At 45.0% G+C, this 21,404-nt stretch overlaps 1 protein-coding gene across 5 annotated transcripts; it reads right to left on the minus strand.

The window, feature by feature from the left end:
* Window positions 1-4,327: 4,327 nt before the first annotated feature.
* On the minus strand, window positions 4,328-19,679 carry LOC142767447 (uncharacterized). Of its 5 annotated transcripts, XR_012884885.1 has the most exons (8): window positions 19,009-19,384; window positions 18,874-18,903; window positions 15,860-15,992; window positions 14,935-15,062; window positions 12,949-13,123; window positions 10,903-11,075; window positions 10,217-10,361; window positions 4,328-6,558 (listed from the first exon to the last, which is right to left on the minus strand). XR_012884885.1 is itself a non-coding variant. In XM_075869127.1 (4 exons), exons 1-3 carry the CDS (start codon window positions 19,071-19,073, stop codon window positions 15,884-15,886), a joined length of 204 nt encoding a protein of 67 aa, XP_075725242.1. In that variant the 5' UTR covers window positions 19,074-19,384; the 3' UTR covers window positions 15,654-15,795; window positions 15,854-15,883. The 5 variants fall into 5 exon arrangements, 1 of the variants encoding a protein (XP_075725242.1); XR_012884884.1 differs by having other exon boundaries at window positions 10,217-11,075; XR_012884882.1 differs by lacking the exons at window positions 15,860-15,992; window positions 18,874-18,903; window positions 19,009-19,384 and adding an exon at window positions 19,459-19,679 and having other exon boundaries at window positions 10,217-11,075.
* Window positions 19,680-21,404: the final 1,725 nt, after the last annotated feature.

A 21,404-nucleotide genomic window follows, 5' to 3' on the forward strand; every position in this document is an offset into this window, starting at 1 on the left:
ATTGTTTTTCTCTGAATAAACAGTGAATGAATGAATAAATGAATGAATGAATGAATTAGTGCTCACTGTTATTTAACTGGCTGAGAAATTTTCTGCACAATAGCGGTTGCAGTAGCAGTAGAGGTGGCGAACCGCTGCCCTCTATAAGAGACTTGTTAATGAATTAGTTGGTTAGACATTAGAACGATGCATTGCTAAAATAAAATTTCACATTCAAGAGATGATAATCCAAACGAGTTCAGAATATGAAGTCTCTCAAGATGAATGTTCAACACTACGTGCGGCTGGGGTCGTTTTGACAAGCGGACTTGACTTCATGGCAAGGGACTTAGACAAGACTGTTTGTATACATGTCTTTTCCAGCAATGATTGGCATTCAAAAATTGTGCTCAGTATGCGAGTCTTGTTTTACAAAGAGATCAGTTTTGTTTGTCCAGTGCACTCCCTTGTGTGCAAGTGCCTATTTCTCTTACCTAATTCGGATTATACATCTTCAAATACTGATGTTCAGTGGGCAAGTCTACAACCGAAGATTCATATGCAATCTCCCTAATTTGAATTCGCAGTAGAGCATTGCATTGACAGTAGTAAGTACTTTTACAAAGGTAAGTTTGGCGTCTCATAGTTAATGACTACGGCTAAGGAGGGGAAATTCCGGCAACTGCCTGCCTATTACTAGAGCCTGCTCCCTCTCCAACACTCCACTGTTCTAAAGCAACCATTCGAAACTTATCTGAGAAGTTCGCAGCCTACCTGAACTCATTAATTCACCATAATTATTCCTTCCAGTAAATGAAAAAAAAAGACATTCATAATTAACCCTTCATATCATTGTACACGTATGCACTGTGGCCCTTCACTGATATTCTGATGGAGGTATAAATATTTGCATTAAAATTCTATCAATCATTGTGCGCTGCTGTAAAGTATCGAGGTCAATAAGGCACAGTCTGGCCCAATTAATGTTGTTACCTTGCCTTTCCCTGGAGGAACAGTTAAATCTTTTTCTTTTGCCCTAAACGCACCGACGTGTCACAACGCGTCCGTGACGTGTCGATTTGGCGTCGCGTCGCCGTCCTATGGAAGGAGATGACACGCGCTGACGAGTTAAATGTTAGTTTAGGTGTGTAGGTCTGGGCCATCTTGTGTCATAGTATTCAGTCTCCCAAAAATTCCTAGCAAGTTCATTGGCTGAAAAACAGACGAGAAATCGAAAAAGTTGAGGCTCTTATTACCTACGATAAGGCTCCACTTTTGTGTGACGTCACATCTTGTAGCGATGCGCCATCTATGCGATCCTTCCAAGTGAATGTACCCCTGGTACGTTGGCTTCGCCACACGAAGGGAGAAAAAGAAATGGTCGCAAAAGTTGAAGCCCTTATCAACTCCGATAAGGACAAACTTTGGTCTGACGTCACACCTCTCAGCGATGCGCGATTTATACACTCTTTCAGAGTTAAAGTACCCCTGGTCCGTTGGCTTCACCATGCGAAGGGCCAAAAACAGTCAAGTTGAGGCCCTTATCACTTCCGATAAGACCGAGCTTTTGTCTCACGTCACACCTTGCGGCGACGCGCCATCTAAGCGCTCTTTTCGAGTTTGAAGTTCCCTTGGAACATGTTCTTCAACGAGAGAAAGGCCAAAAACAGCCGACAAAGCAAGGTGTCACGTCAGACAAAAGTTGACCTTTATCGAAGGTGATAAGGGCCTAAACTTTTTTGACCGTTTTTGGCTTTCCTGCGGTGAAGCCAACGTACCAGGAGTACTTTTAACTTGGAAAGAGCGCATACATGGCGTATCGTTGCAAGGTATGACGTCATACAAAAGTTGAGCCTTATCGAGGGTGATAAGGGGCTAAACTTTTTCGACCGGTTTTTGTCCTTTCGTGCGGTGAAGCCAATGTACCAGGGGTACTTTCCACTCGGAAAGTGCGCAGAAATGGCGCGTCGCTGCAAGGTGTGACGTCAGACAAAAGTTCGGCCTTATCGGAGGTGATAAGGGTCTCAACTTTTTCGACCGTTTTTTGGCCATTCGTGCGGTGAAGCCAACATACCAGGGGTACTTTAACTCGGAAGGAGCGCATAATCGACGCGTCGCTGCAAGGTGTGACGTCAGAGAAACTTTGCCCTTATCGAAGGTGATAAGGGGTTAAACTTTTTTGACCAGTTTTAGGCCATTCATGCGGTGAAGCCAACGTACCAAGGGTACTTTCAACTCACAAAGTACGCAGAGATTGCGCATCGCTGCAAGGTGTGACGTCAAACAAAAGTTTGGCCTTATCGGAGGTGATAAGGGCCTTAACTTTTTCGGCCGATTTTGGCCATTCGTGCGGTGAAGCCAACGTACCAGGGGTACTTTAACTCGGAAGGAGCGCATAAACGGCGCGTCGCTGCAAGGTGTGACGTCAGACAAAACTTTGACCTTATCGGAGGTGATAAGGGGCTAAACTTTTTCGACCGGTTTTCGGCCATTCATGCGGTGAAGCCAACCTACCAAGGGTACTTTCAACTCGCAAATTACGCAGAGATGGCGTGTCGCTGCAAGGTGTGACGTCAAACAAAAGTTCGGCCTTATCGGAGGTGATAAGGGCCTCAACTTTTTCTGCCGGCCATTCGTGCGGTGAAGCCAACGTACCAGGGGTACTTTAACTCGGAAGGAGCGCATAAACGGCGCGTCACTGCAAGGTGTGACGTCAGACAAAACTTTGGCCTTATCGGAGGTGAAAAGGGGCTAAACTTTTTCGACCGGTTTTTGGCCATTTATGCGGTGAAGCCAACGTGCCAAGGGTACTTTCAACTCGCAAAGTACGCAGAGATGGCGCGTCGCTGCAAGGTGTGACGTCAAACAAATGTTCGGTCTTATCGGAGGTGATAAGGGCCTCAACTTTTTCGACCGTTTTTTGGCCATTCGTGTGGTGAAGCCAACGTACCAGAGGCACATTTAACCCGGAAACAGCGCATAGATGGCGCATTGTTGCAAGGTGTGACGTCACACAAAAGTTGGGTGTTATCGAGGATAAGGGGCAAAACTTTTTCGACCGGTTTTTGGCGATTCGTGCGGTGAAGCCAACGTACCACGGAAACTTTTAACTCACAAGGTGCGCATAGATGGCGCATCGCTACAAGGTATGACGTCAAACAGAAGTTGAGCATTATCACAGGTGATAAGAGCCTCTACTTTTTTGATTTTTCGACTGCTTTTCAGCCAATGGACTTTCTAGAAATTTTCGGCAGTCTGAATACTATGTCACAGAATGGCCCGGGCCTTCACACCTAGACTAACAATTGAGCCGTCAGCGTATGTCATCTTCTTTCGGTAGGACGGCGATGCGACGCCAAATCGACGCGTCATTGAGGCGTTGTGACGCGTTGGTGTGTTTAAGGCAGAAGAAAAAGAAAGATTTAACTGTTCCTCCAGGGAAAGGCAAGGTAACAACGTTAAATGTGCCAGACTGTGCCTTGTTGACTTCGATGCTTGACAGTAGCACACAACGATTGATAGAACTTTAGGAAAAATATTTATACCTCCATCAGAAGATCAGTGAAGGACCACAGTGCACACACGTACAATGGAATGAAGCGCTATTCCTGAATGTCTTGTTTTTTTTTTCATTTACGGGAAGGAACAATTATGGTAGATTGAGGGGGTCAGGTAGGCTGCGAACTTATCAGATAAGTTTCTAATGATTGTTCTTGAAGGGTGGAGTGTTAAAGAGGGAGCAGGCTGTAATAATAGGCAGGCAGTTGCCCCAATTTCCCCTCCTTAGTAGTAGTCATTAACTGTGAGACGCCAAACTGATCTTTGTAAAAGTACTTACTGCTTTCAATTCAATGCTCTGCGGTGAATTCAAAGAAGGGAGATCTCATCTGCATATTCGGTTGTAGACTTGCCAACTGAACATTAATATTTGAAGATGTATAATCTGAGTTTGAGATAGGTAGAGAAATGGGCACTTGCACACAAGGAAGTGCGCAGGACAAGCAAGACTAATCTATTCGTAAAACAAGACCTGCATGCTGAGCAGAATTATTGAATGCAAACCATCGCTGGGAAAGACATTTGAACAAATAGTCTTATTTAAACCCGTTGCTATGAAGACAAGTCCCCTTGTCAGTTCAGAATATGGAGAGACTCCTTATTCTGGACTTGTTTGGAAGAATATCTCTTGAATGTGAAATTTCATTTTAGCAATGCATCGTTCTAATGTCTAACAGACTAATTCGTTAACGAGTCTCTTATAGAATACGACTGTCTGCCACCTTGACTGCTACTGCAACCGCTATTGTGCAGAGAAGTGCTCCACCAGTTAAAAATCAGAGAGCTCTAATTGAGAAAGATAGCATAACACGCAATGTAGATTTTATTTGAGCAAATCGCAGCGACCAAAATTTATTTTGTAAACAGAAACAATGCAATTCAGCACAACAGCAGAAGCAAATTGACAAAATATGCAGTTGTGTAAGCTTACATAATATATTGCATACCTGTACATACTCTCAATTGAACAAGCCTTCTAGTACAGTACGCGTCACTCAAACAGAAAACATACAAATATGGTGGAGGCCTAAAACAACGCTGTAAATGTGGAGCAATACTAGTAGAAAAAAAACTGTGTGGAGCGGCAAACAACCTCGTAATTGCACACAACCCTAAATATTTCAAATCAGTTTACCTGAATGGCGTGGCACTAATAAAGGCTTCAAACGAAGCTCTGTACCCTACTAAATTGACGATTACAACTTTAGAAGTCAGCGGAGTTTCCTCTGTCAACGCAGACTCGCAAGCCTGCACAAATGGGCATGCACTCCAGGCAGACGTCAAAAGCCCAACGTCCAGTGACCTCGCTTTTCGAAAACATTTACGGGTGCATGGGCAGGGCGTCAGCCAATTTTTCAAGTTACTTGTTTAGTCGCCAAGGTGACCCGCTGCCATCGTACAGTAATCAGGGTGAGCCTTTTCGGACTTCTAAAGGTGGCGCAACTTCAGTTCTTAACATAAATTTAAGAAAAGGGTACATTCAACACATTAGTCTTCATTACAAAAAACAGTGCACCCGTAGAGAGGAAACCGATTTGGCGCGAAACCAAATTAAAGAACATTCAAACTGCACAAAACTAAACTGAACGTATTTGTATAATTACCCAATTTACTATGAACACTTTACAACTTCACAGTGAAACACACAGTATTCACTCAAGAAGTACAGCTTCGCGGGCACACTGTGCTGATGTCCTGGGCCCTGCATACGTGTTCTAGAAAAGCATATACATGGCCACTGCGTTGGAGACAAAGTAAAGCAAGCATTACACGCCAGACAGACTCTCATGAAACCGCAAGCTTTTGTTTTCGGCGAATAGGGCCCGCCCCGGCATATTCCTCCAGTCACATTGTTCGCTTTTTGGCATAATGATGCTCTTAGATGTTCACCGACAGGGTGAAGGGAGACGAAAGCGTTCAAAGTTGAATGCCGAGTCGGAAAGATACTATTATCAAAAACCAACTGAAGGACGTAGGTGGTACTTAGATGAAGCCGTAGACCATAAGCAGGTGCAACGAGAAGTGTTAGTATTGAACCATATAATCAAGCTCCCTCCCGAGGCCTTTCAACCAGGACGCCTGAAGTAAAGACATAGAGAAGTGAAGACTCGACCTTCCTCACGTAACGTTTGTTGATGCTACAGCGTAACTGGACAAAGAAAAACTTGCCGAGTGCGTACGCAATGTAGCGTAAAGACCAATGCAGAGGAGCACCAAGTTGATTTGTGATTGAAAGAGTGTCACTGAAATGCACAACAAGCAAGTCAAAAACATGCACACACGGATAAAAGAAGCCTCCCTGCCACAGGTTGATAGATGAATCTGTTGCAAGTTAACCAGCTTTCCATGCAGTTTAAAGCAAAAGAGCATCAATATGTCACTACATTTCACAATGTGAATGTATGCCTATCACGGCTAACAAACATGCAGATCGGCCAATGAATCTGGCTGCAGTTTAATGTGGTGATGAAATACGAGCACTAGTGGGAATCATGGCACCACATGATATACTTGCTTTATTTAATCAATGATATGGGTCCAGCAATTGCATATGGAAACAGCGTACTATTTTGGAGTGCGATAGATTTTGTAAGCCTTGGAACCACCCTTAAAGCAGCTATGTATAGGAATAGGCAATATATTACCGACGCGAAAGTGTTGCACATCATTTCATCGGTAGCTGGTAGCCCAGAATGGATTCATAGATCGCTGGCATGTCTCATGGGGGCAATGAGAGATGTAGTATGTAGCGCACTCTTTATTTACCCGCTCTCTATTACAGTGGAATGACACCGAGAAGCACTGCTGAAGAATCCTCGCCACCGTGAGAATTTTTGCAGGATGCATTCCCAATAAGGCAAGCAAGAGGCAGGAACCAGAAGGTGAATCTCGGCTGATGAAGGTCTGGTGTGACAGCAGGAGGACAGGGATGGTCTTGCCCTCCCAAGAGGCACAGGCTGGGTGTAGAAGACTATGCGGGATCGGATGTGGTATCCATCGATGAGATAGAAGTTTCAAAAGCTGTAAGTACACCAAGATCTCACGGCTATATGTGGCACAGATACACAACGTGCGCAGAGGAGTGCGAGCTCATGGGGGACGCAATATTTGAGAATGATGAATTCCGTTTTAGCCTAACAATTAATGGACAAAATAATGGGATTTTTCTGCAATTGGTTGAGCATCGAATGTGGTAACCCAAGGTTGTGGGTTTGAACTGAATGGTATGAAGTTCATGTAATTTATACCACAATTACCTAAGAACAGCTAGGGACAACAATGTCCGCAATGCTTTCATTTGGCTGGCTAACTTCTGGATTTGGTCATGCTGAGCAAAAAAAAAAAACATCTAAGGAAATTCTCCTTTTATTCATAGCAAATGTCTCACCTGCAGAGTTCGTACCCCAGGCTGGCATACAAAGATTTATTGTTCAGCAACTGCCTTGTGAAAAGGTCACGATTTACCCTCTATGCAAAGGTCACAATATACCTTCCGGTGAAAAGAGTCACACCCGCCACCTTCACTACAATTGATGGTGCCAACGCTACCAGGAATACTTGTACAGGAATTTACTTTAGTAAAACTTGTAACATTTACCAATTGGCCGAAGAAGAAAACTGGATGACGAAAATCGACGAAAAAGGCGAAAAGAGCGTCAACACGCAGCTAAATTTATTTTTGCCAAACAACCGAAATATATGCAGCATGCCACACAACGCAAAAAACACCTTACGTCACATCGCACAATCGGACATTCGCACCGCATGTGCTATTTCAGAGACCCATAAAGCTATCGAGCGAAAGGGCATGATTTTTCGATCAAGAAGAACCTTTAGCCACACTTGCCCATGCACTGCAGCACGTGTGAAAAAATTTGCTAATATCACTCTTCTAGGTAGAAGCAAGGGGTCGATTGAGCGAGAGGTGCTAGAAGCATGCCTTATCAGGATGAATGCGAGATGTTGGTGGTACTCCGGTTAGCTGATTTCAATATTTTGATAGGTTTCTGAAATATCACGAGCAGTTTGCGATTGTGCATTGTGACGTAGTGGGGTGTTTTGCGTATGTGGCATGGTGCATATATATATGTCACTATCGACGATACATGTATCTGAAATACTATTTAAGAAACTCTTTGCGTATCTTGTATCTGTATCACGATACATCTCGCGAGACGAATATCTGTATCTATTTCCGTTAGATTCAATAGCGTATCGTGTATTTTAGGATACAAGATACTGCAGCTGCTATGCTACACTGAGCAAAGAAAGGAAAGGGAGAAGAACATTGAGCGAAATATTAATCACGGATTGAACTCCGATCCTCAAGCTAGTACTAGTGTCACTAAGCCACCCTAATAAAATTAAGAGCACCGACGCCATTATATATTTAAGTCAGACTCCACCAGTCAGAGCAGGCGATCAGCATAGCGGCCCTATCGGGAAGCTGGGCAACACGACAGAGGTCGCGCATTTTCGATAGAAACTTTTTTTTCTTGTACGTGCCCATGTGCCTTTCGTTTTCTAGATTGATTCCCTATTGAGTTTTGTCAGAGCCAGGACACCTACCATTAGCCACTTGCAAGCGCTGTGCACCGCAATGCGTGTGGTAATGGCCGGACAAATTCTGATGCCACTCTCCAGATGCACAATAAGGGCGACACTCTTGATAGCTATGGCTTAATTGCCGTAGCTATCAGGAGTTCCACCTGTATTGTGCATCTCGACTGATTCACCACGTATGCTTGAAACAGAACGGCTTTTTTAATTTTAGGTATGAATATTTGCTTCTTTTTAGTCCTCCCCATTTTTAGCTATTAATAATTACTAGGGAATCGTAGCTATAGGCGACAATAGCGTGAATAGCGGCGTCGTCTCGCGACGATTTTTTGAAACTACGCTACCACACTCTTCGTTTTTGTGTCTTCAATTTGGTGTGATCGGGTCTACGTCTCGAAAAACTGATGACCACTGGACGCGTCACCCGCAACATTTCGTAAACGTTGAGATTGTTCCAGATTGTGCAGCTAAGATTACGCGCAAATCCGGCTACGGCGGCCGCATGTCGATGGAGTTAAAATGATAGAGAAGCATGCAAAGCATGTTTATGAACACCACATGGTCGAAATCGTCCGTAGCTCTCCCCTTCGGTGGTCCAGGAAATCATATCGTAGTTTTATGACGTAAAAACAGAAGAATCATTCATAGTAAACGCTGTATGCGTACTCTTGTTAAATAGAGATATTTGCATGCTGCACGAGCGATAACGCAGCAATATGCTATTACCACTGTATAAATACTAGACGCGATCTGCCCACCGAAGGCCGATGACACTGTTTGCCACTGTAAGAGCATAGCGCGCTTCGCTTGTACATTGAATTACTTTTACGGGCAAAAATTAGCTAATTAGCTTCATTTCTACCAGTGACGGCCGCTTCCGTCATAGTCACCCCCACTGGGCAATACAATAGGACTGAGGTGTTTCCGAGGTGCACTTGTCCTCTCGCTCAAGAAGATTGATTGCACGTTGGCGAGTATTTAGATAAGAAATGGTTTACGCCGGCAGATAAAAAGAACAAGAAACGTAAGAGTAGCTGTATGCGCTATGTAGGCCTGTCTATGTACAATGTTTCACAAGAATGTCGCGACCGGTGTTGTTGCTGCAGCAGCTGTGATTCCGCATTGCAAAACAATATTTTGTAGAGAAGCTGAAACGGCACATCATTATTTGCGCCGTGAGAAGGCTTCTTATTGAAGCTTGTGCGATTAGATGGCAATTCACTAACTGGTCGACAAGCTCAGCAGCGACTCGCATTAATTACGGAAATGAGAAGCAAGGATTGCAGTCGGTGAAGTGTCAAGGTTTTATTCGCCATTATGAGATGAACGGAGCTTGGAAGCTCAAGAGAAGTGCGAAATGCCAGTTTTGAAGGTGTTCCAACAATTTTATGGCCTGTCTGTCACAGATATACATGGCAGTGGTATTCAGGGAGCCACCACAGCGTGAATTTTTTTAGCAGCCGTGCATCTGTGTGCGAGAATACCAGAAATTCTAATATGTAGATATCAGAGCAGCAAATACATTCATCATATTTATTATAATAGATAAAGTGCGTAGTTATGCGAGAAAGCGAATACAGGTGTACAATCACATGGACATCTTTCCACCTACACAGGTTTCCCGGACATATTGACACAGCTTCAGCACCGTGAAGTTGGACCAATTTGTCCACACCACAATGCCTCGAGAATGTGCTTGCATACTTTACAAAACCTTCGCTGCTCTGTTTTAGCAATACGCCCCGCCGTGGTGGTCTAGTGGCTAAGGTACTCGGCAGCTGACCAGCAGGTCGCGGGATCGAATCTCGGCTGCGGGCTACATTTTCGATGGAAGCGAAAATGCCCTAGGCCCGTGTGCTCAGATCTGGGTGTACGCGAAAGAACCCCAGGTGGTCGAACTTTCCGGAGCCCTCCACTACGGCGTGTCATAATGATAAGGTGGTTTTGGGACGTGAAACACCACATATCAATTAATCTTTTAGCAATACCTGGCAAGATCGAATACCAGGAGAAGATAGTCTGCAATGTGGCAGAGTATTGCGTTGCCTGAAGGCTTGCCAATGCTTTGCCAAATCCAAGCAGAACCTGCAAAAGCAGTCGCAAGAAAAACAGTGCTTACCCGCGTCACAACAGACCTACAAGAAGAGAGGTCCAATACTTCCATGAAGGATGTTCGACGCGGGAATCGCAGAGCAAAGTGTGGGCGGCGTGGGCGAAGAACCAGAGCTTGTTCTTTGAATGTGCCAGATTCAGAGGTTACGAAGCTAGAAAGAAACTGCTACTTGTAAATCAATGCGACATATGGTGCCCTTATTTTACCGATTCACTAAGTTTATGATACACTGATATCTAGGTTTAACGCCCACTTTATAGCACGATCACTTCACACTGTGATACGAATTATAGATACTGTCTTATCACAAGAGAGGAATTTTACAGCTATCCCGAGTAGATGAAAGTCTGAAAATATGAGTTAAAGGAAGGTGCAATTGTAGCATTAGATTCACAATAAAAAAAGCATATTTGTAACTTGCACTTAGTAGTGCCATATTTCGCCAAAAATAACAATTTTTTGCTCACTATCAAGGACGCCGGAATTTCTGCGAAACAAGCTTTTTAATACTATCGCGGTAATGCACAAGTTCTCGAGATAACCATTTGATGCGATTGTGACCACGGCTGCTAAAGGAAGCGCTAACTCGATTGCTTGCATCGAAATTATGCCAACATGGCACGAACTCAAGATTGCTTAGTCCACAATTGTTGCACTCCGCCATTGTCACTCAATGAAACGCATGTGCTTACGCGAGTCATTGCGGATCTTCAAGCAAAGGTTCATCGGGACGAAGAGGCCGCTAGCATGAAGATGGACTGCCTGCTGCGAAACGGTAGACCGAGGAGATCTTGCAGGAAGGGTTGGATTACACATGGATCTGCAGGATCGTCTCTTGCATGTGTCAGGTGCAAAAATTAGCAGGCTGAAAGAAAAATTGAGCCACAGTCATCACAGGTTAACGTTAAGTGCTATTGAAGGGACACCGAAATCGCAAGTATTACTTATTCAAAACTGCGAGATGCCGCATCAATCCATTAAGAATCTGGTCACTACAAGTAAGGTTTGGACATGTGCGCTATATAGGCATGTGCTTAGAGAGAGAGAGAGAGAGAGAGAGAGAGAGAGAGAGAGAGAGAGAGAACAGCTTTATTGGGTCGTGCTTTAACTGGCATATTGGGGCTGGGAATATTCGAACGAATATTAAATTCAAGATTTCGATTTGAGATTCATTTCCAAGTGACTTGGAAGTATTCGAAATGAACATATATGATTAACAGCATCACCTGGTCTCCTGTAAAGGCAGTTACGCTGCAGTGGAGGGTTGTTCTATAGTTAATACGTTTATTTAAGAGGAAGGTACGCTACCGCGAAGACCCATGTAAAGGTTCAAAGGACATATTGTCCCAATCCCCCATCGTTTAAAAGCTTGTTATTCTGGCACACGTGCTACGAGTATAGCATTTTAAAGTTTGATGTGCTATCCGCGTTAAATGAAACCCAAAAAATTGGCAAGCCTTTGCTATGGTGTACTAAGCATCATTCAGTTATCACCATTGACAGGCGCCCGTATCTTGTTCGGCAGCTCTGCAGATTTATGCATGCCTGTCCATGGTGATAAGTGGCCGGCGCGCACTATTACATCGCGAGAGCAAGTTGCTTCCAGTTTCTTTTGAACGTGAAATAAAGACGCTTGTACATGCCTTATTTCAATAATGTATTGTGCTGGTTGGTTGGGTCACGACAAATGTGTCCATTATTTAGGAGTGAAACCCTTTCGGATGCTCGTCATTCCCTCCTCCATAGCGGTAGTATGTAGTCACCTCTAGTTTATAAATTGTTCAATAGAATAATTGCGTTTTGTGTACATGCCCTTTGAAATATTATCACTAAATGGCGTTAGTGGTTTTAGTGGCATGATGCTTAGTTTCAGGGACAGAGAGACTGATGAACGCTTCACCCCACTCATCATTTACTCCGTGGATATGCTGTATTTCTTATAATATGCTCTATATCATAGTATTCGGATTTGATTCAAAATTCTTTCACACCACTGCTTGCCTCGAACCTAAAACTTGCTGTTATCGCATGTCTAGTAATGTTGGCTCTGAAGCGAGTGCTCGCATAAAATCTCACCAATACGGCACAAACTGCATACTGTAGTTTGTTGCGTAGCCCTAGAGTGTCGCATTTGAATTCATTTCATAGTATAGAAAACTGAGCGACGATAGGTAAGAATTATGGAAAGCCTTTCAGAAGACAAGCACTGACTTGACTACGTTTATTGGTATGTGGTCTGACAAACAGATTAATTTTGGCCCATAAATAGAGATGATAAACAGCCAAAACTCTCTAAGAAGGAGATTTACGAACGAAATCAAACCTTGTATGAACGAGCCCAACAAAAGTTTGGTACTACTTGATCGTTGTGCCGTTTCTGCAGCATACGATAGATTTTATTCTCTCTGTGCACATTTTTTTTGTTAATATGTGGGGTTTAACGTCCCAAAACAACCATATGATTATGAGATACTCTGTAGTTAAGGGCTCCGGAAATTTTGACCACCTGAGATTCTCTGACATGCACCCAAATCTGAGCACATGCGCCTACAACATTTTCGCCGCCATCAAGCCCGGATTCAATCCCGTGACCTGTGTCCTTTTTTAGTTACTGTTTGTGGATGTTTAATCTTTTGTATATGTGTGTTCCTGCGTAAGCCTGGGTGTGCTGGTAACCGTAAATAGAGTCGCGAGTCTGTTTTGCTTCCCTTGCCTCTATTCAACGTGAATTCACTCACGCAAGTCACAGCGGATCGCCGGCCAAAGATCGACCAAGACAACGCAGTGGGCTCAAGCAGGCAGAAGATCAGCTGAGTGACAATCTGCCAGACACTTCATCGCTGGTGGTGCAAGGACTGGACGGAAGTCACCACGAAAGGGCGTGGCCGTCCATTGCGTTCATCAGATGCAGAGCTGCAAGAGAAATCCACACACTTATCCATCACGGCAAGACGTTGTGCACCCGTTTTGCCAATACACACAATGTACTTGAGGTGCGTATACACAGGACATAACCCTTGGCGAAAGCACCCTCACTTGGCGACTTCTATGCTCTGTAGACATTGAAAGGACCACGAACTTTTAGCTTTTGCTGAATTACGCATTTTTGTGAGTGAACATTTTGCCAGATTCAGATGCTTTCGTGAAGGTAGGGCATTGTTCACAAATATGTTTGAAGTGGGTGTTTTTGCAGGTGTTTCAAGAAATTTCCATATCTTGAAAATGCTCGCTTCCAGCAGATAGCTGTGACATATTTTAGTGATTCACGGAATCAATTAAAAAAATCTAGACTTACTGTTACTACAATGATCGCATATATATTGTATTTGAGGTCAAATACAATAATTTATTTTAACACTTCCACTTGCGTTAATTTTGGTGTCCAGAACCTTTGCATCAAATTAAATTTTAGGCAGTTGTACACCGTCAATTAGTCTGGCAGCGAGAATGCTACAGTGTACTTCATACGTAAGTATCCCGAGCATATGTGGAAGTTCATTTGGCAAAGAGAGGCTATAAGCACTGGAAAACATGTTGAGTTACCGTACAAACCTAAAAGGTTGGCAGTGCTAGGAAATTACGGCAAGTAGAAATACACTGCGAGCAGGCAACAACCCTAGCCTATAAACGTTCACCTCGATATCGAGCTCGTGCCACTAACGAAGCTCACCGCAGCGATGACTGTTCTATTGGTCCACGGCGGATCGCCGACTGTGCACCTCCTTGACGATGGCTCCGAGTTCAGCAGTTCATGGTCCAGATGTCGCCCCCCCCCCCTTCAGGAAACTGAATAGAAATGTCCCGTTGTTGCCAAGTGGAAATAATAAAATTGAAGATTGTTTCCCTGAACTACGGCAAAATCACATGCATGCTGGCCCTTGGGCTATTTTACGATGTAGAGTTCCTAATCGGTGCCTCAATTTACAGCTACACAAGCGTCTGCATGTTGGTCCCAGCTAAATGCAGCCACTGTGGCTTTTGTCCGAATTTTGATCGACACAGTGTCACAGCTACGAAGCCACTTGGTGCAAGTGCCATCAAAAGCCATCATGTTTCAGCACAGCCGCACGTGAACCAAGTCGACGAGTGTTCAAAGCTGTAAAACCTATTTCTGGTTGTCTAAATCGGGTCTTGACACTAACGACACAATTTTCGCATTTCAGTAAAAAATATGCTTAGATTTTATTGTGCTGGTACATAATGAAAATTTCATTGAAAAAAAATGCTTAAGAAGCCTTAAGATGAGGCCTGAAGTCGCTGTGTATAAACTGCGAAATCCTTCATCAGGTACTGGTAAAATGTTGGCTATATCCTAAAAACCAGATGAAAAATGTCTGACTTTCAAGCTATATATAGTACTTTAAGTGGTAACAGATTAAGTCTGGACAGTTCTCAGCAACCACCATTTGCTATGGCTTGTGCGACATGCGCTGCACGCAACAGAGCGAGCGTCGTATTCAAGCAAAGTGAAGGCAGCTGAAGTGTTGTGGCCACTCGGACAAAACGGTTGCACTGCAAACAGATCAAAGATTGAGCGACCGCTAGATAGGACAGTGTCATTTTGCCCCATCATCTCTTGTTCTCTGTTTGCACTGCAACGCTTGTTAAGCTAGGCACCGTCTGCTATGCACTGTATTAAGCTACAATATCTGCCCAACATTACACTCCGCTAAATCATATTCGCATTGTCGTTCACCGCGTTTCTCAAAGTACGAGAGACTCACACGAAGCAGTGTTAAGAGGATTGCAACCAGGAAAACCTGTTCTGCGCCAAAGTGGAAGTGCTACGGAGGTGCGTAGATGGCAGATCTCCTGGCGCAAACGCCGACTGTGGCAGGCCGCACTGCTTGACCTGTAATGACATACGAGCCACTTCTTAGTCGTCAACATGCGAAAGGTATTGCGGTACTGACGACACAAGCGTGTGGTAATAGCTTCGAACCCCTATTGAAAAGGAAGACTCGTGAATTGACTGCGCCCACAAGTCTCTTCACCATAATAGAACTGCGACAGTCATTTGATATTTCCCCCTCTACCGTAGTACTAATGCACAACAAGGTGTTGCTTTGTGAAGTCATTGGCTGTATCCCAACTGTGCTGCACACACGGGCACGCCACTGCTCTCCGCTATTTTCTCCAGAGCTATTGAAAGCACAATTGAATGTGTTGTTAAGCATAGCGGCCTTGTATTTGCGAGTGGCCCGTTATAAGAAATCTGATGCATTTTTTTTTCTCTGGAGAAGCGGGCGTGCTGTCATTTAGCACCCTTTCCAGTGCGTTTCCGATGGTGACAACTACGAATATGCAGCCATCCGATTTGAGGAGGGGCATGCTTCCGCTTACACCACTAATATTGACACTTACACTGGCACAATTTTACGTGTACACTCGCAAGATATTGCCAAGCAGCCAATGAAGGCCATATTTCTTGCCTAAAGTAGAAGTGAACTCTTCTCCTGATTGCACACGAACTTGCTCTGTAGCACTTGACCACTTCCGGCGCTTGTATGGACCCCCATCAGAACGACGTACGTGGCAGCCATCTCGCATTGAACGTACGAGTAAGGCAACCAGACACTGAAAGGCTGATGAAGGTAACTCTTGAAAAAAATCTGAAAAACATGGTCTATGCACACCACGTACCAGTACCTATTGCAAGGCCCCAATGGTGATCTACTCAAAATCTCTAAGGTCAGGATCATTGAAGACCAGACTTGAAGGCCCAAACCAGAGGGCAGCTGCGCGACGGTAGATAGGGAGCACGACCGTGGCAGGGAAGGATCTGCAATACCGTAACAGGGACATGAAAGTAAAGTCGAGAGTGAAGAATATAGAAAACACGCCCCTGCTTTCATGGCGGCATGAATGAACACTATGCACTGGAACTGCCGATACAAGTCTATGGAGGTTTGTCAACGCCACATAATTAAACAGTTAGCTCTTGACTTACTCTAAACACGATCTTGCTTCCATAAAAACGCCGTCCCATACCAGGAGTAACTGACACGAAACTGTGGCCGGGAGTGCTACAGCGTAGAAAAAGGGCCCTCCTATCGACAAAATCGCAAAGAGACTTCTAACTGCAAGAACCTGTCTTGTGTTAGTCGAGACACTCTGGTTGTTTGATAATGATCCTCTCGCACCGGGACGAATTGAGATGAGTGGCGACTAACCACTACAGAACTTTGTGTGTACACCTATGAAGACAGATACCAAAAAACTACTACTGGCTGAATAAGTGGCAAAGTAATACCCACCCATTTGGGCCTTTACAGATCGGCACCAGCTATGCCAACGCCCCATTTGAGATCTGCCAAGGGTAAAACTTGTGTTTGCGCATGTTGTGCTACTTGTCCTTTCACTACAGCCACGACGTATTACTAATGACTCGTATCCTTCACAGGCAGGAGCGTAGCCAGAGAGTGGCAGAACAGGCTCGCATTCCCTTGAGGTTTTTCCGCCATAGTAGAGAGAGCAAACAAATAACCATTTTTGCCCCTCCCTAAATCAAGCCGGTGCCTCAACCCCTCCCCCGAAAAAAAATTTTTTGGCTATGTGCCCCCTACCTTAGGTCTATAAAACGCGAAGCTGTAGCACCACCTCCCCAGTCAGTTCCCTTTCAATTTCATTACCGAGAGAGGGCCAGCTGTGGCAACAACTGCGCCAAGGTTCACCTACCTGTGCCCCTCACAATTTTAGAATTCGATGGCTGAAGAAGACTGGAGTGGCAATAGCAGTAGAAAGCAAACCACCATCGCCAACACATTACTCTCCGACACACCTTATTCACCAGTTTCTTCCTCGTAAAAGTCGCCAGGAAAGCATCTCGATCCACGTCCATGGTCCCCATTTGGTATGTCTTGGCTATGGCCAAGCGGACAGGTCGTATACTTGCAATGACATGCATCATTGGTTGCAATTATTGAATTCTGGAATCTTGCATGCTGAAACCATGACGCAATCGCGAAGAAGGCCGCATATGACACAGAACTGCAGATTAGACATTGTCAACCTTCCGGAGCCCCACTATTGTGCAATGGACTCTAGGTACATTACTGAATTGAAAATTGCAGGTTAAGCAAGCAATGGTTGCTTATTTTTCATTCCTTGAGCCCACAACCAAAAACAAAACATGTATCGTTATTTTATGATTCATGTAAAAAGGAAACACGACGCACTGCTGAGCATCACGGTGAGCTTGTAGAAGTCGGGACACTCATTTTTTCTTCTGGAAGGTAATCACAAATGCCTTAGAAATCGTTAGGTAAAGTGAACATTTGAAGGCAGTGGATCACAATTTGTACATGAAGGGTGTTGGATAAAACCCACCAGAAATGTAATCTTTCAATAAACGAAAGCGGAAACTCAAGGACTGTTAGACACAAGATAGAACTTACCGCCAAGGAAGCCGAAAAGTGTAGGGATGTTATTCGTGGCAATGACGGCTCAGATCTCGAGAAAGATTGGACGAAACGGTATTTTACCACTAGCAGGGGGCCGAACCTGTGGCATTCAATAATGCTTCCTGCGCTCTACCAAACTGCGCTACAGCGGAGGTCATTTCCTCGTTCACATTACGGAGTGTATGTATACATGAATTTAAATATGGGAATATGTCACTGGTAGCCATAACTGCAAGTGTTGCGAACTTTTCTACATGCTGGCATAATGAAGCGAATCATCTTTTTGCGAGCTGGCAGCTGGCGAATAATCTGACGTTCCCATAAGGCATCCATTCAACCAAAGCAGGACTCTTGGGAACGAAAGGAGGGTTACTAAAGAGGGTGTTGTCCTATGTTAGACCCAACTCCTAAAACCCACAATTACAGCTCAAAACACATATCTGCCACAAATTTACAGAAACAATCGACATTTCAGACCCAGCTTCCGACGCATTACTCTTAGCATATATGTGCACAACGATGTAGCAAGAAACTCATTTTAGGATAATTGAGAAAATTAAGCCTGCTCAACGTAAATATTACAAAAGCGTGTCCCAATTGAAGCACAACTATAAGGCAACGAGTAGCATTGGATACCTCCGCAGTGCAGCTGTGATTAAACGGACTGTGGTGCTGCTGTTATTTCTGAAGTACAGTGACAGACCAGCACAAAGAAAAGAATAGGCAAATTAACACATTTACTAAGTGCCACACACACCCGTGTGGGCTTAAATTGCTTACTAGCTGCCACGCACGTTTAAATTGCAGAAAACCACGTGGCACCCACACGCTGAAACTCAACGAAATGCGCACAGCAGAGCCACGGCAACAGTAACCGCAGCAGAGCCCAAGTGCTAGCAGTATCAACGCAACGAGTGAGACGCCACATCACTACACGCGCTACGGATGGTGGCAGCCTCTTACACTTTCCAGACGCCCGCATTAACCCTTCAGATAACCATATAGATGAGATTAACAAAGCTTGAAGAAAGGTGGCCCTTCGCATTTTATAGGTTTGCACTGTTGTACTCTTGGAAATACTAAAGTCGTGGTTACTCGATGCAGTGCCGGTAGCTCGTCCGCCAAAGACTCTGTCGGCGACAGTGCGGAAGGTACGCCGGAGTAGTGCGGGGCGCGCGAGTACTTATGCGTCGTTCAGCGCTTCTAGAAGCAAAACTTTTTAGAATACAAGAATTCACGCGTAAATAAACGCCGACTCACGAGTAACGCTTGAGCGCGAAGTCACGGCCGCTTGATGAGCCAAGTCCATGAAAAAAAAGAAAGAGCATGAGTTAGCATGGCAAAAAAAAAAAAAAAAACTCAAAACGCGAGTGAACGGTTATACAGTTAACCCACCTGCACTCCACCCGTAGCAGACCCCCGACGCGAGGTGTTGTGCAGACGGAGTGCTTGAACCACATCACATTCGCACGCAAGTCTTCAACAAGCCGGCAAGCCAAACCACGCCACGTGTCACGGCCCGCAAAAACCACGCATACATTTACGTACCAGAAAACACTGGCACGAAACAGTGGCAGCGCTGGTTCTACGGGAAATCCAGTTCATCACGTGCAATAAACCCGAGGACACAAAAAGCTACCTGCATTACCTGCCTAACCACAAGCTGAGCCTGCCCGCCTGTGTCCCCGGGAATACTGACCATGAAGTAGCGGCATGTTCAAGGAACCCGCCCGCTAAAGATGCACGCAACCTAGGCTTAAATGTCACTTGAGCTAAGCTATTGGCGAGTGATGTTCGATGAACACGCCGCCACCCCCCGCCTACTTTTCACATTATGGAGCTCACCGATTTGATGACGAAGACAAAGCTCGCAGTGGTGCTCGATGAATTCCCAGCGACGTCGTTCCCTGTGCGTAGTTCCATACGTCCAGGTTAAGTCCATAAACGGATAATAAAAAGTTGAAACGCGACTTGTACGTACTGCTACTATCGCGTGCCCCGCGTCTTATCTTCATGGAAATCGCCATTGAATGTTACTGAAAAACGGCCGTCTGCAATATGCTCAGCATGACGAGCAGCGAGTGAAAAATGAAGGCGGATAACTATTTGACGTTGATGCTTCCCTATTTGCGCATGCGTTGTTGCAGCCAGAGCTGATTGCCTCATTACGTCACGATATCATTCGTCGCCGTCTTATCGGCGAGATCTGCACCCACCGTACTGCGGAGGAACAAAATCGAAGAAAAAGACAAACAAAACAGAAGGATGGCACATAATAGTCGGTCCCGGAATGTTGTAGAAGTGCCTAATCTGCTGAGCTGAAGTGGTCCGGAACGCATCATGCAGGCGCGTTGTCGGGTACACCTTGATTCCGCTCTTGAACTGCAATCCTATCACCGGCATGACTTGCGATTATGTGACGATTGATTGATTTGTGGGGTTTAACGTCCCAAAACCACCATATGATTATGAGAGACGCCGTAGTGGAGGACTCCGGAAATTTTGACCACCTGGGGTTCTTTAACCTGCACCCAAATCTGAGCATACAGGCCTACGAAATTTCCGCCTCCATCGGAAATGCAGTCGCCGCAGCCGGGATTTGAACCCGCGACGTGCGGGTCAGCAGCCGAGTACCTTAGCCACTAGACCACTGCGGCGGGGCCGATTATGTGACGAACAAAGGGAAATAAATAAACTACTTATATTTGCAGTTATCGCTTTAACTATTGTCCAGCCACCTTTTTTTTGAGTCCGTTGCAACATTGATTGATATGATTGATATGTGGGGTTTAACGTCCCAAAAACCACCATATGATTATGAGAGACGCCGTAGTGGAGGGCTCCGAAAATTTCGACCACTTGGGGTTCTTTAACGTGCACCCAAATCTGAGCACATGGGCCTACAACATTTCCGCCTCTATCGGAAATGCAGCCGCCGCCGCCGGAATATGAACCCGCGACCTGCGGGTCAGCAGCCGAGTACCTTAGCCACTAGACTACCGCGGCGGGGCGAGTCCGTTGCAACAAGGAAGCATGTTTCGTTGTGCGTGTTTGTTTTCCTTTAAGTCACACCTTTCATATCCGTCATTGTGGAATATGACTACGGCGATCCGTTGATGTGCCGCAAGTCGCGTTCGACTCCGGCTGAGACGGTCACGTTTAGATGGAGGCGAAAAGCTGGAGTCCTGTGTGCTGTGCAATGCCGATGCATATTTAACACCAATGGTCTTATTTCCGAAGCACCTCGACAACAACCTGTCCCACATTTTTTAAGGTGGTTTGGGCTCGTACAACCAAATACATGTACATTTTAAAGCATGTCTCATGGCTCCCAGAAAGATATTACGCGCGGGGTAGACGGAAATAAAAGGAAGAAAAAAATGGGGGGGGGGGTGGTGGAGGGGCTGGCACCATTGCACACTTTGCATGATTTGTATAATGGCTCTTAGCAGCTTCTTTAGGCTGAAGCATAACTGCGCCTGTTTCGCAAACATCGCATAACCGCGATGTTTGCGCATGCACGCGGGGACACAGACGAGGTACACAAACAAGGCGAAATCTAACAACTGGTTTATTTTTGGAAAACATTCACTCAATAACCCTCACATCTGTGCAATCTGGTGACCAAAAAAACATTCTAACTGCGCACATCGCAACTTATGCTCTCTAGCTCATTGAATTGAACAACAGGCCTTTCGTGGGCTCATTGAACCACAGGCTCCCTTTGGTTGCCTCATTAGCGAAAGAAATTTCTCTTCTGCCTGTCATTCATCGAGCTTGGGATGGTAAGT

Source organism: Rhipicephalus microplus, chromosome 7, assembly GCF_043290135.1.
Source record: "Rhipicephalus microplus isolate Deutch F79 chromosome 7, USDA_Rmic, whole genome shotgun sequence".
NCBI lineage: Eukaryota > Metazoa > Arthropoda > Arachnida > Ixodida > Ixodidae > Rhipicephalus > Rhipicephalus microplus.

Excerpts from the sequence above, each read along its gene's own strand:
- LOC142767447 (XM_075869127.1), bottom strand. The coding sequence starts at position 19,073 with ATGTGGTTCAAGCACTCCGTCTGCACAACACCTCGCGTCGGGGGTCTG. Across the intron at positions 18,904-19,008 it reads CTGCTACGGGTGGAGTGCAG|CGGCCGTGACTTCGCGCTCA; the intron begins GTGGGTTAACTG and ends TGGCTCATCAAG. Across the intron at positions 15,993-18,873 it reads TTCGCGCTCAAGCGTTACTC|ATCCTTCCCTGCCACGGTCG; the intron begins GTGAGTCGGCGT and ends ACGGTATTGCAG.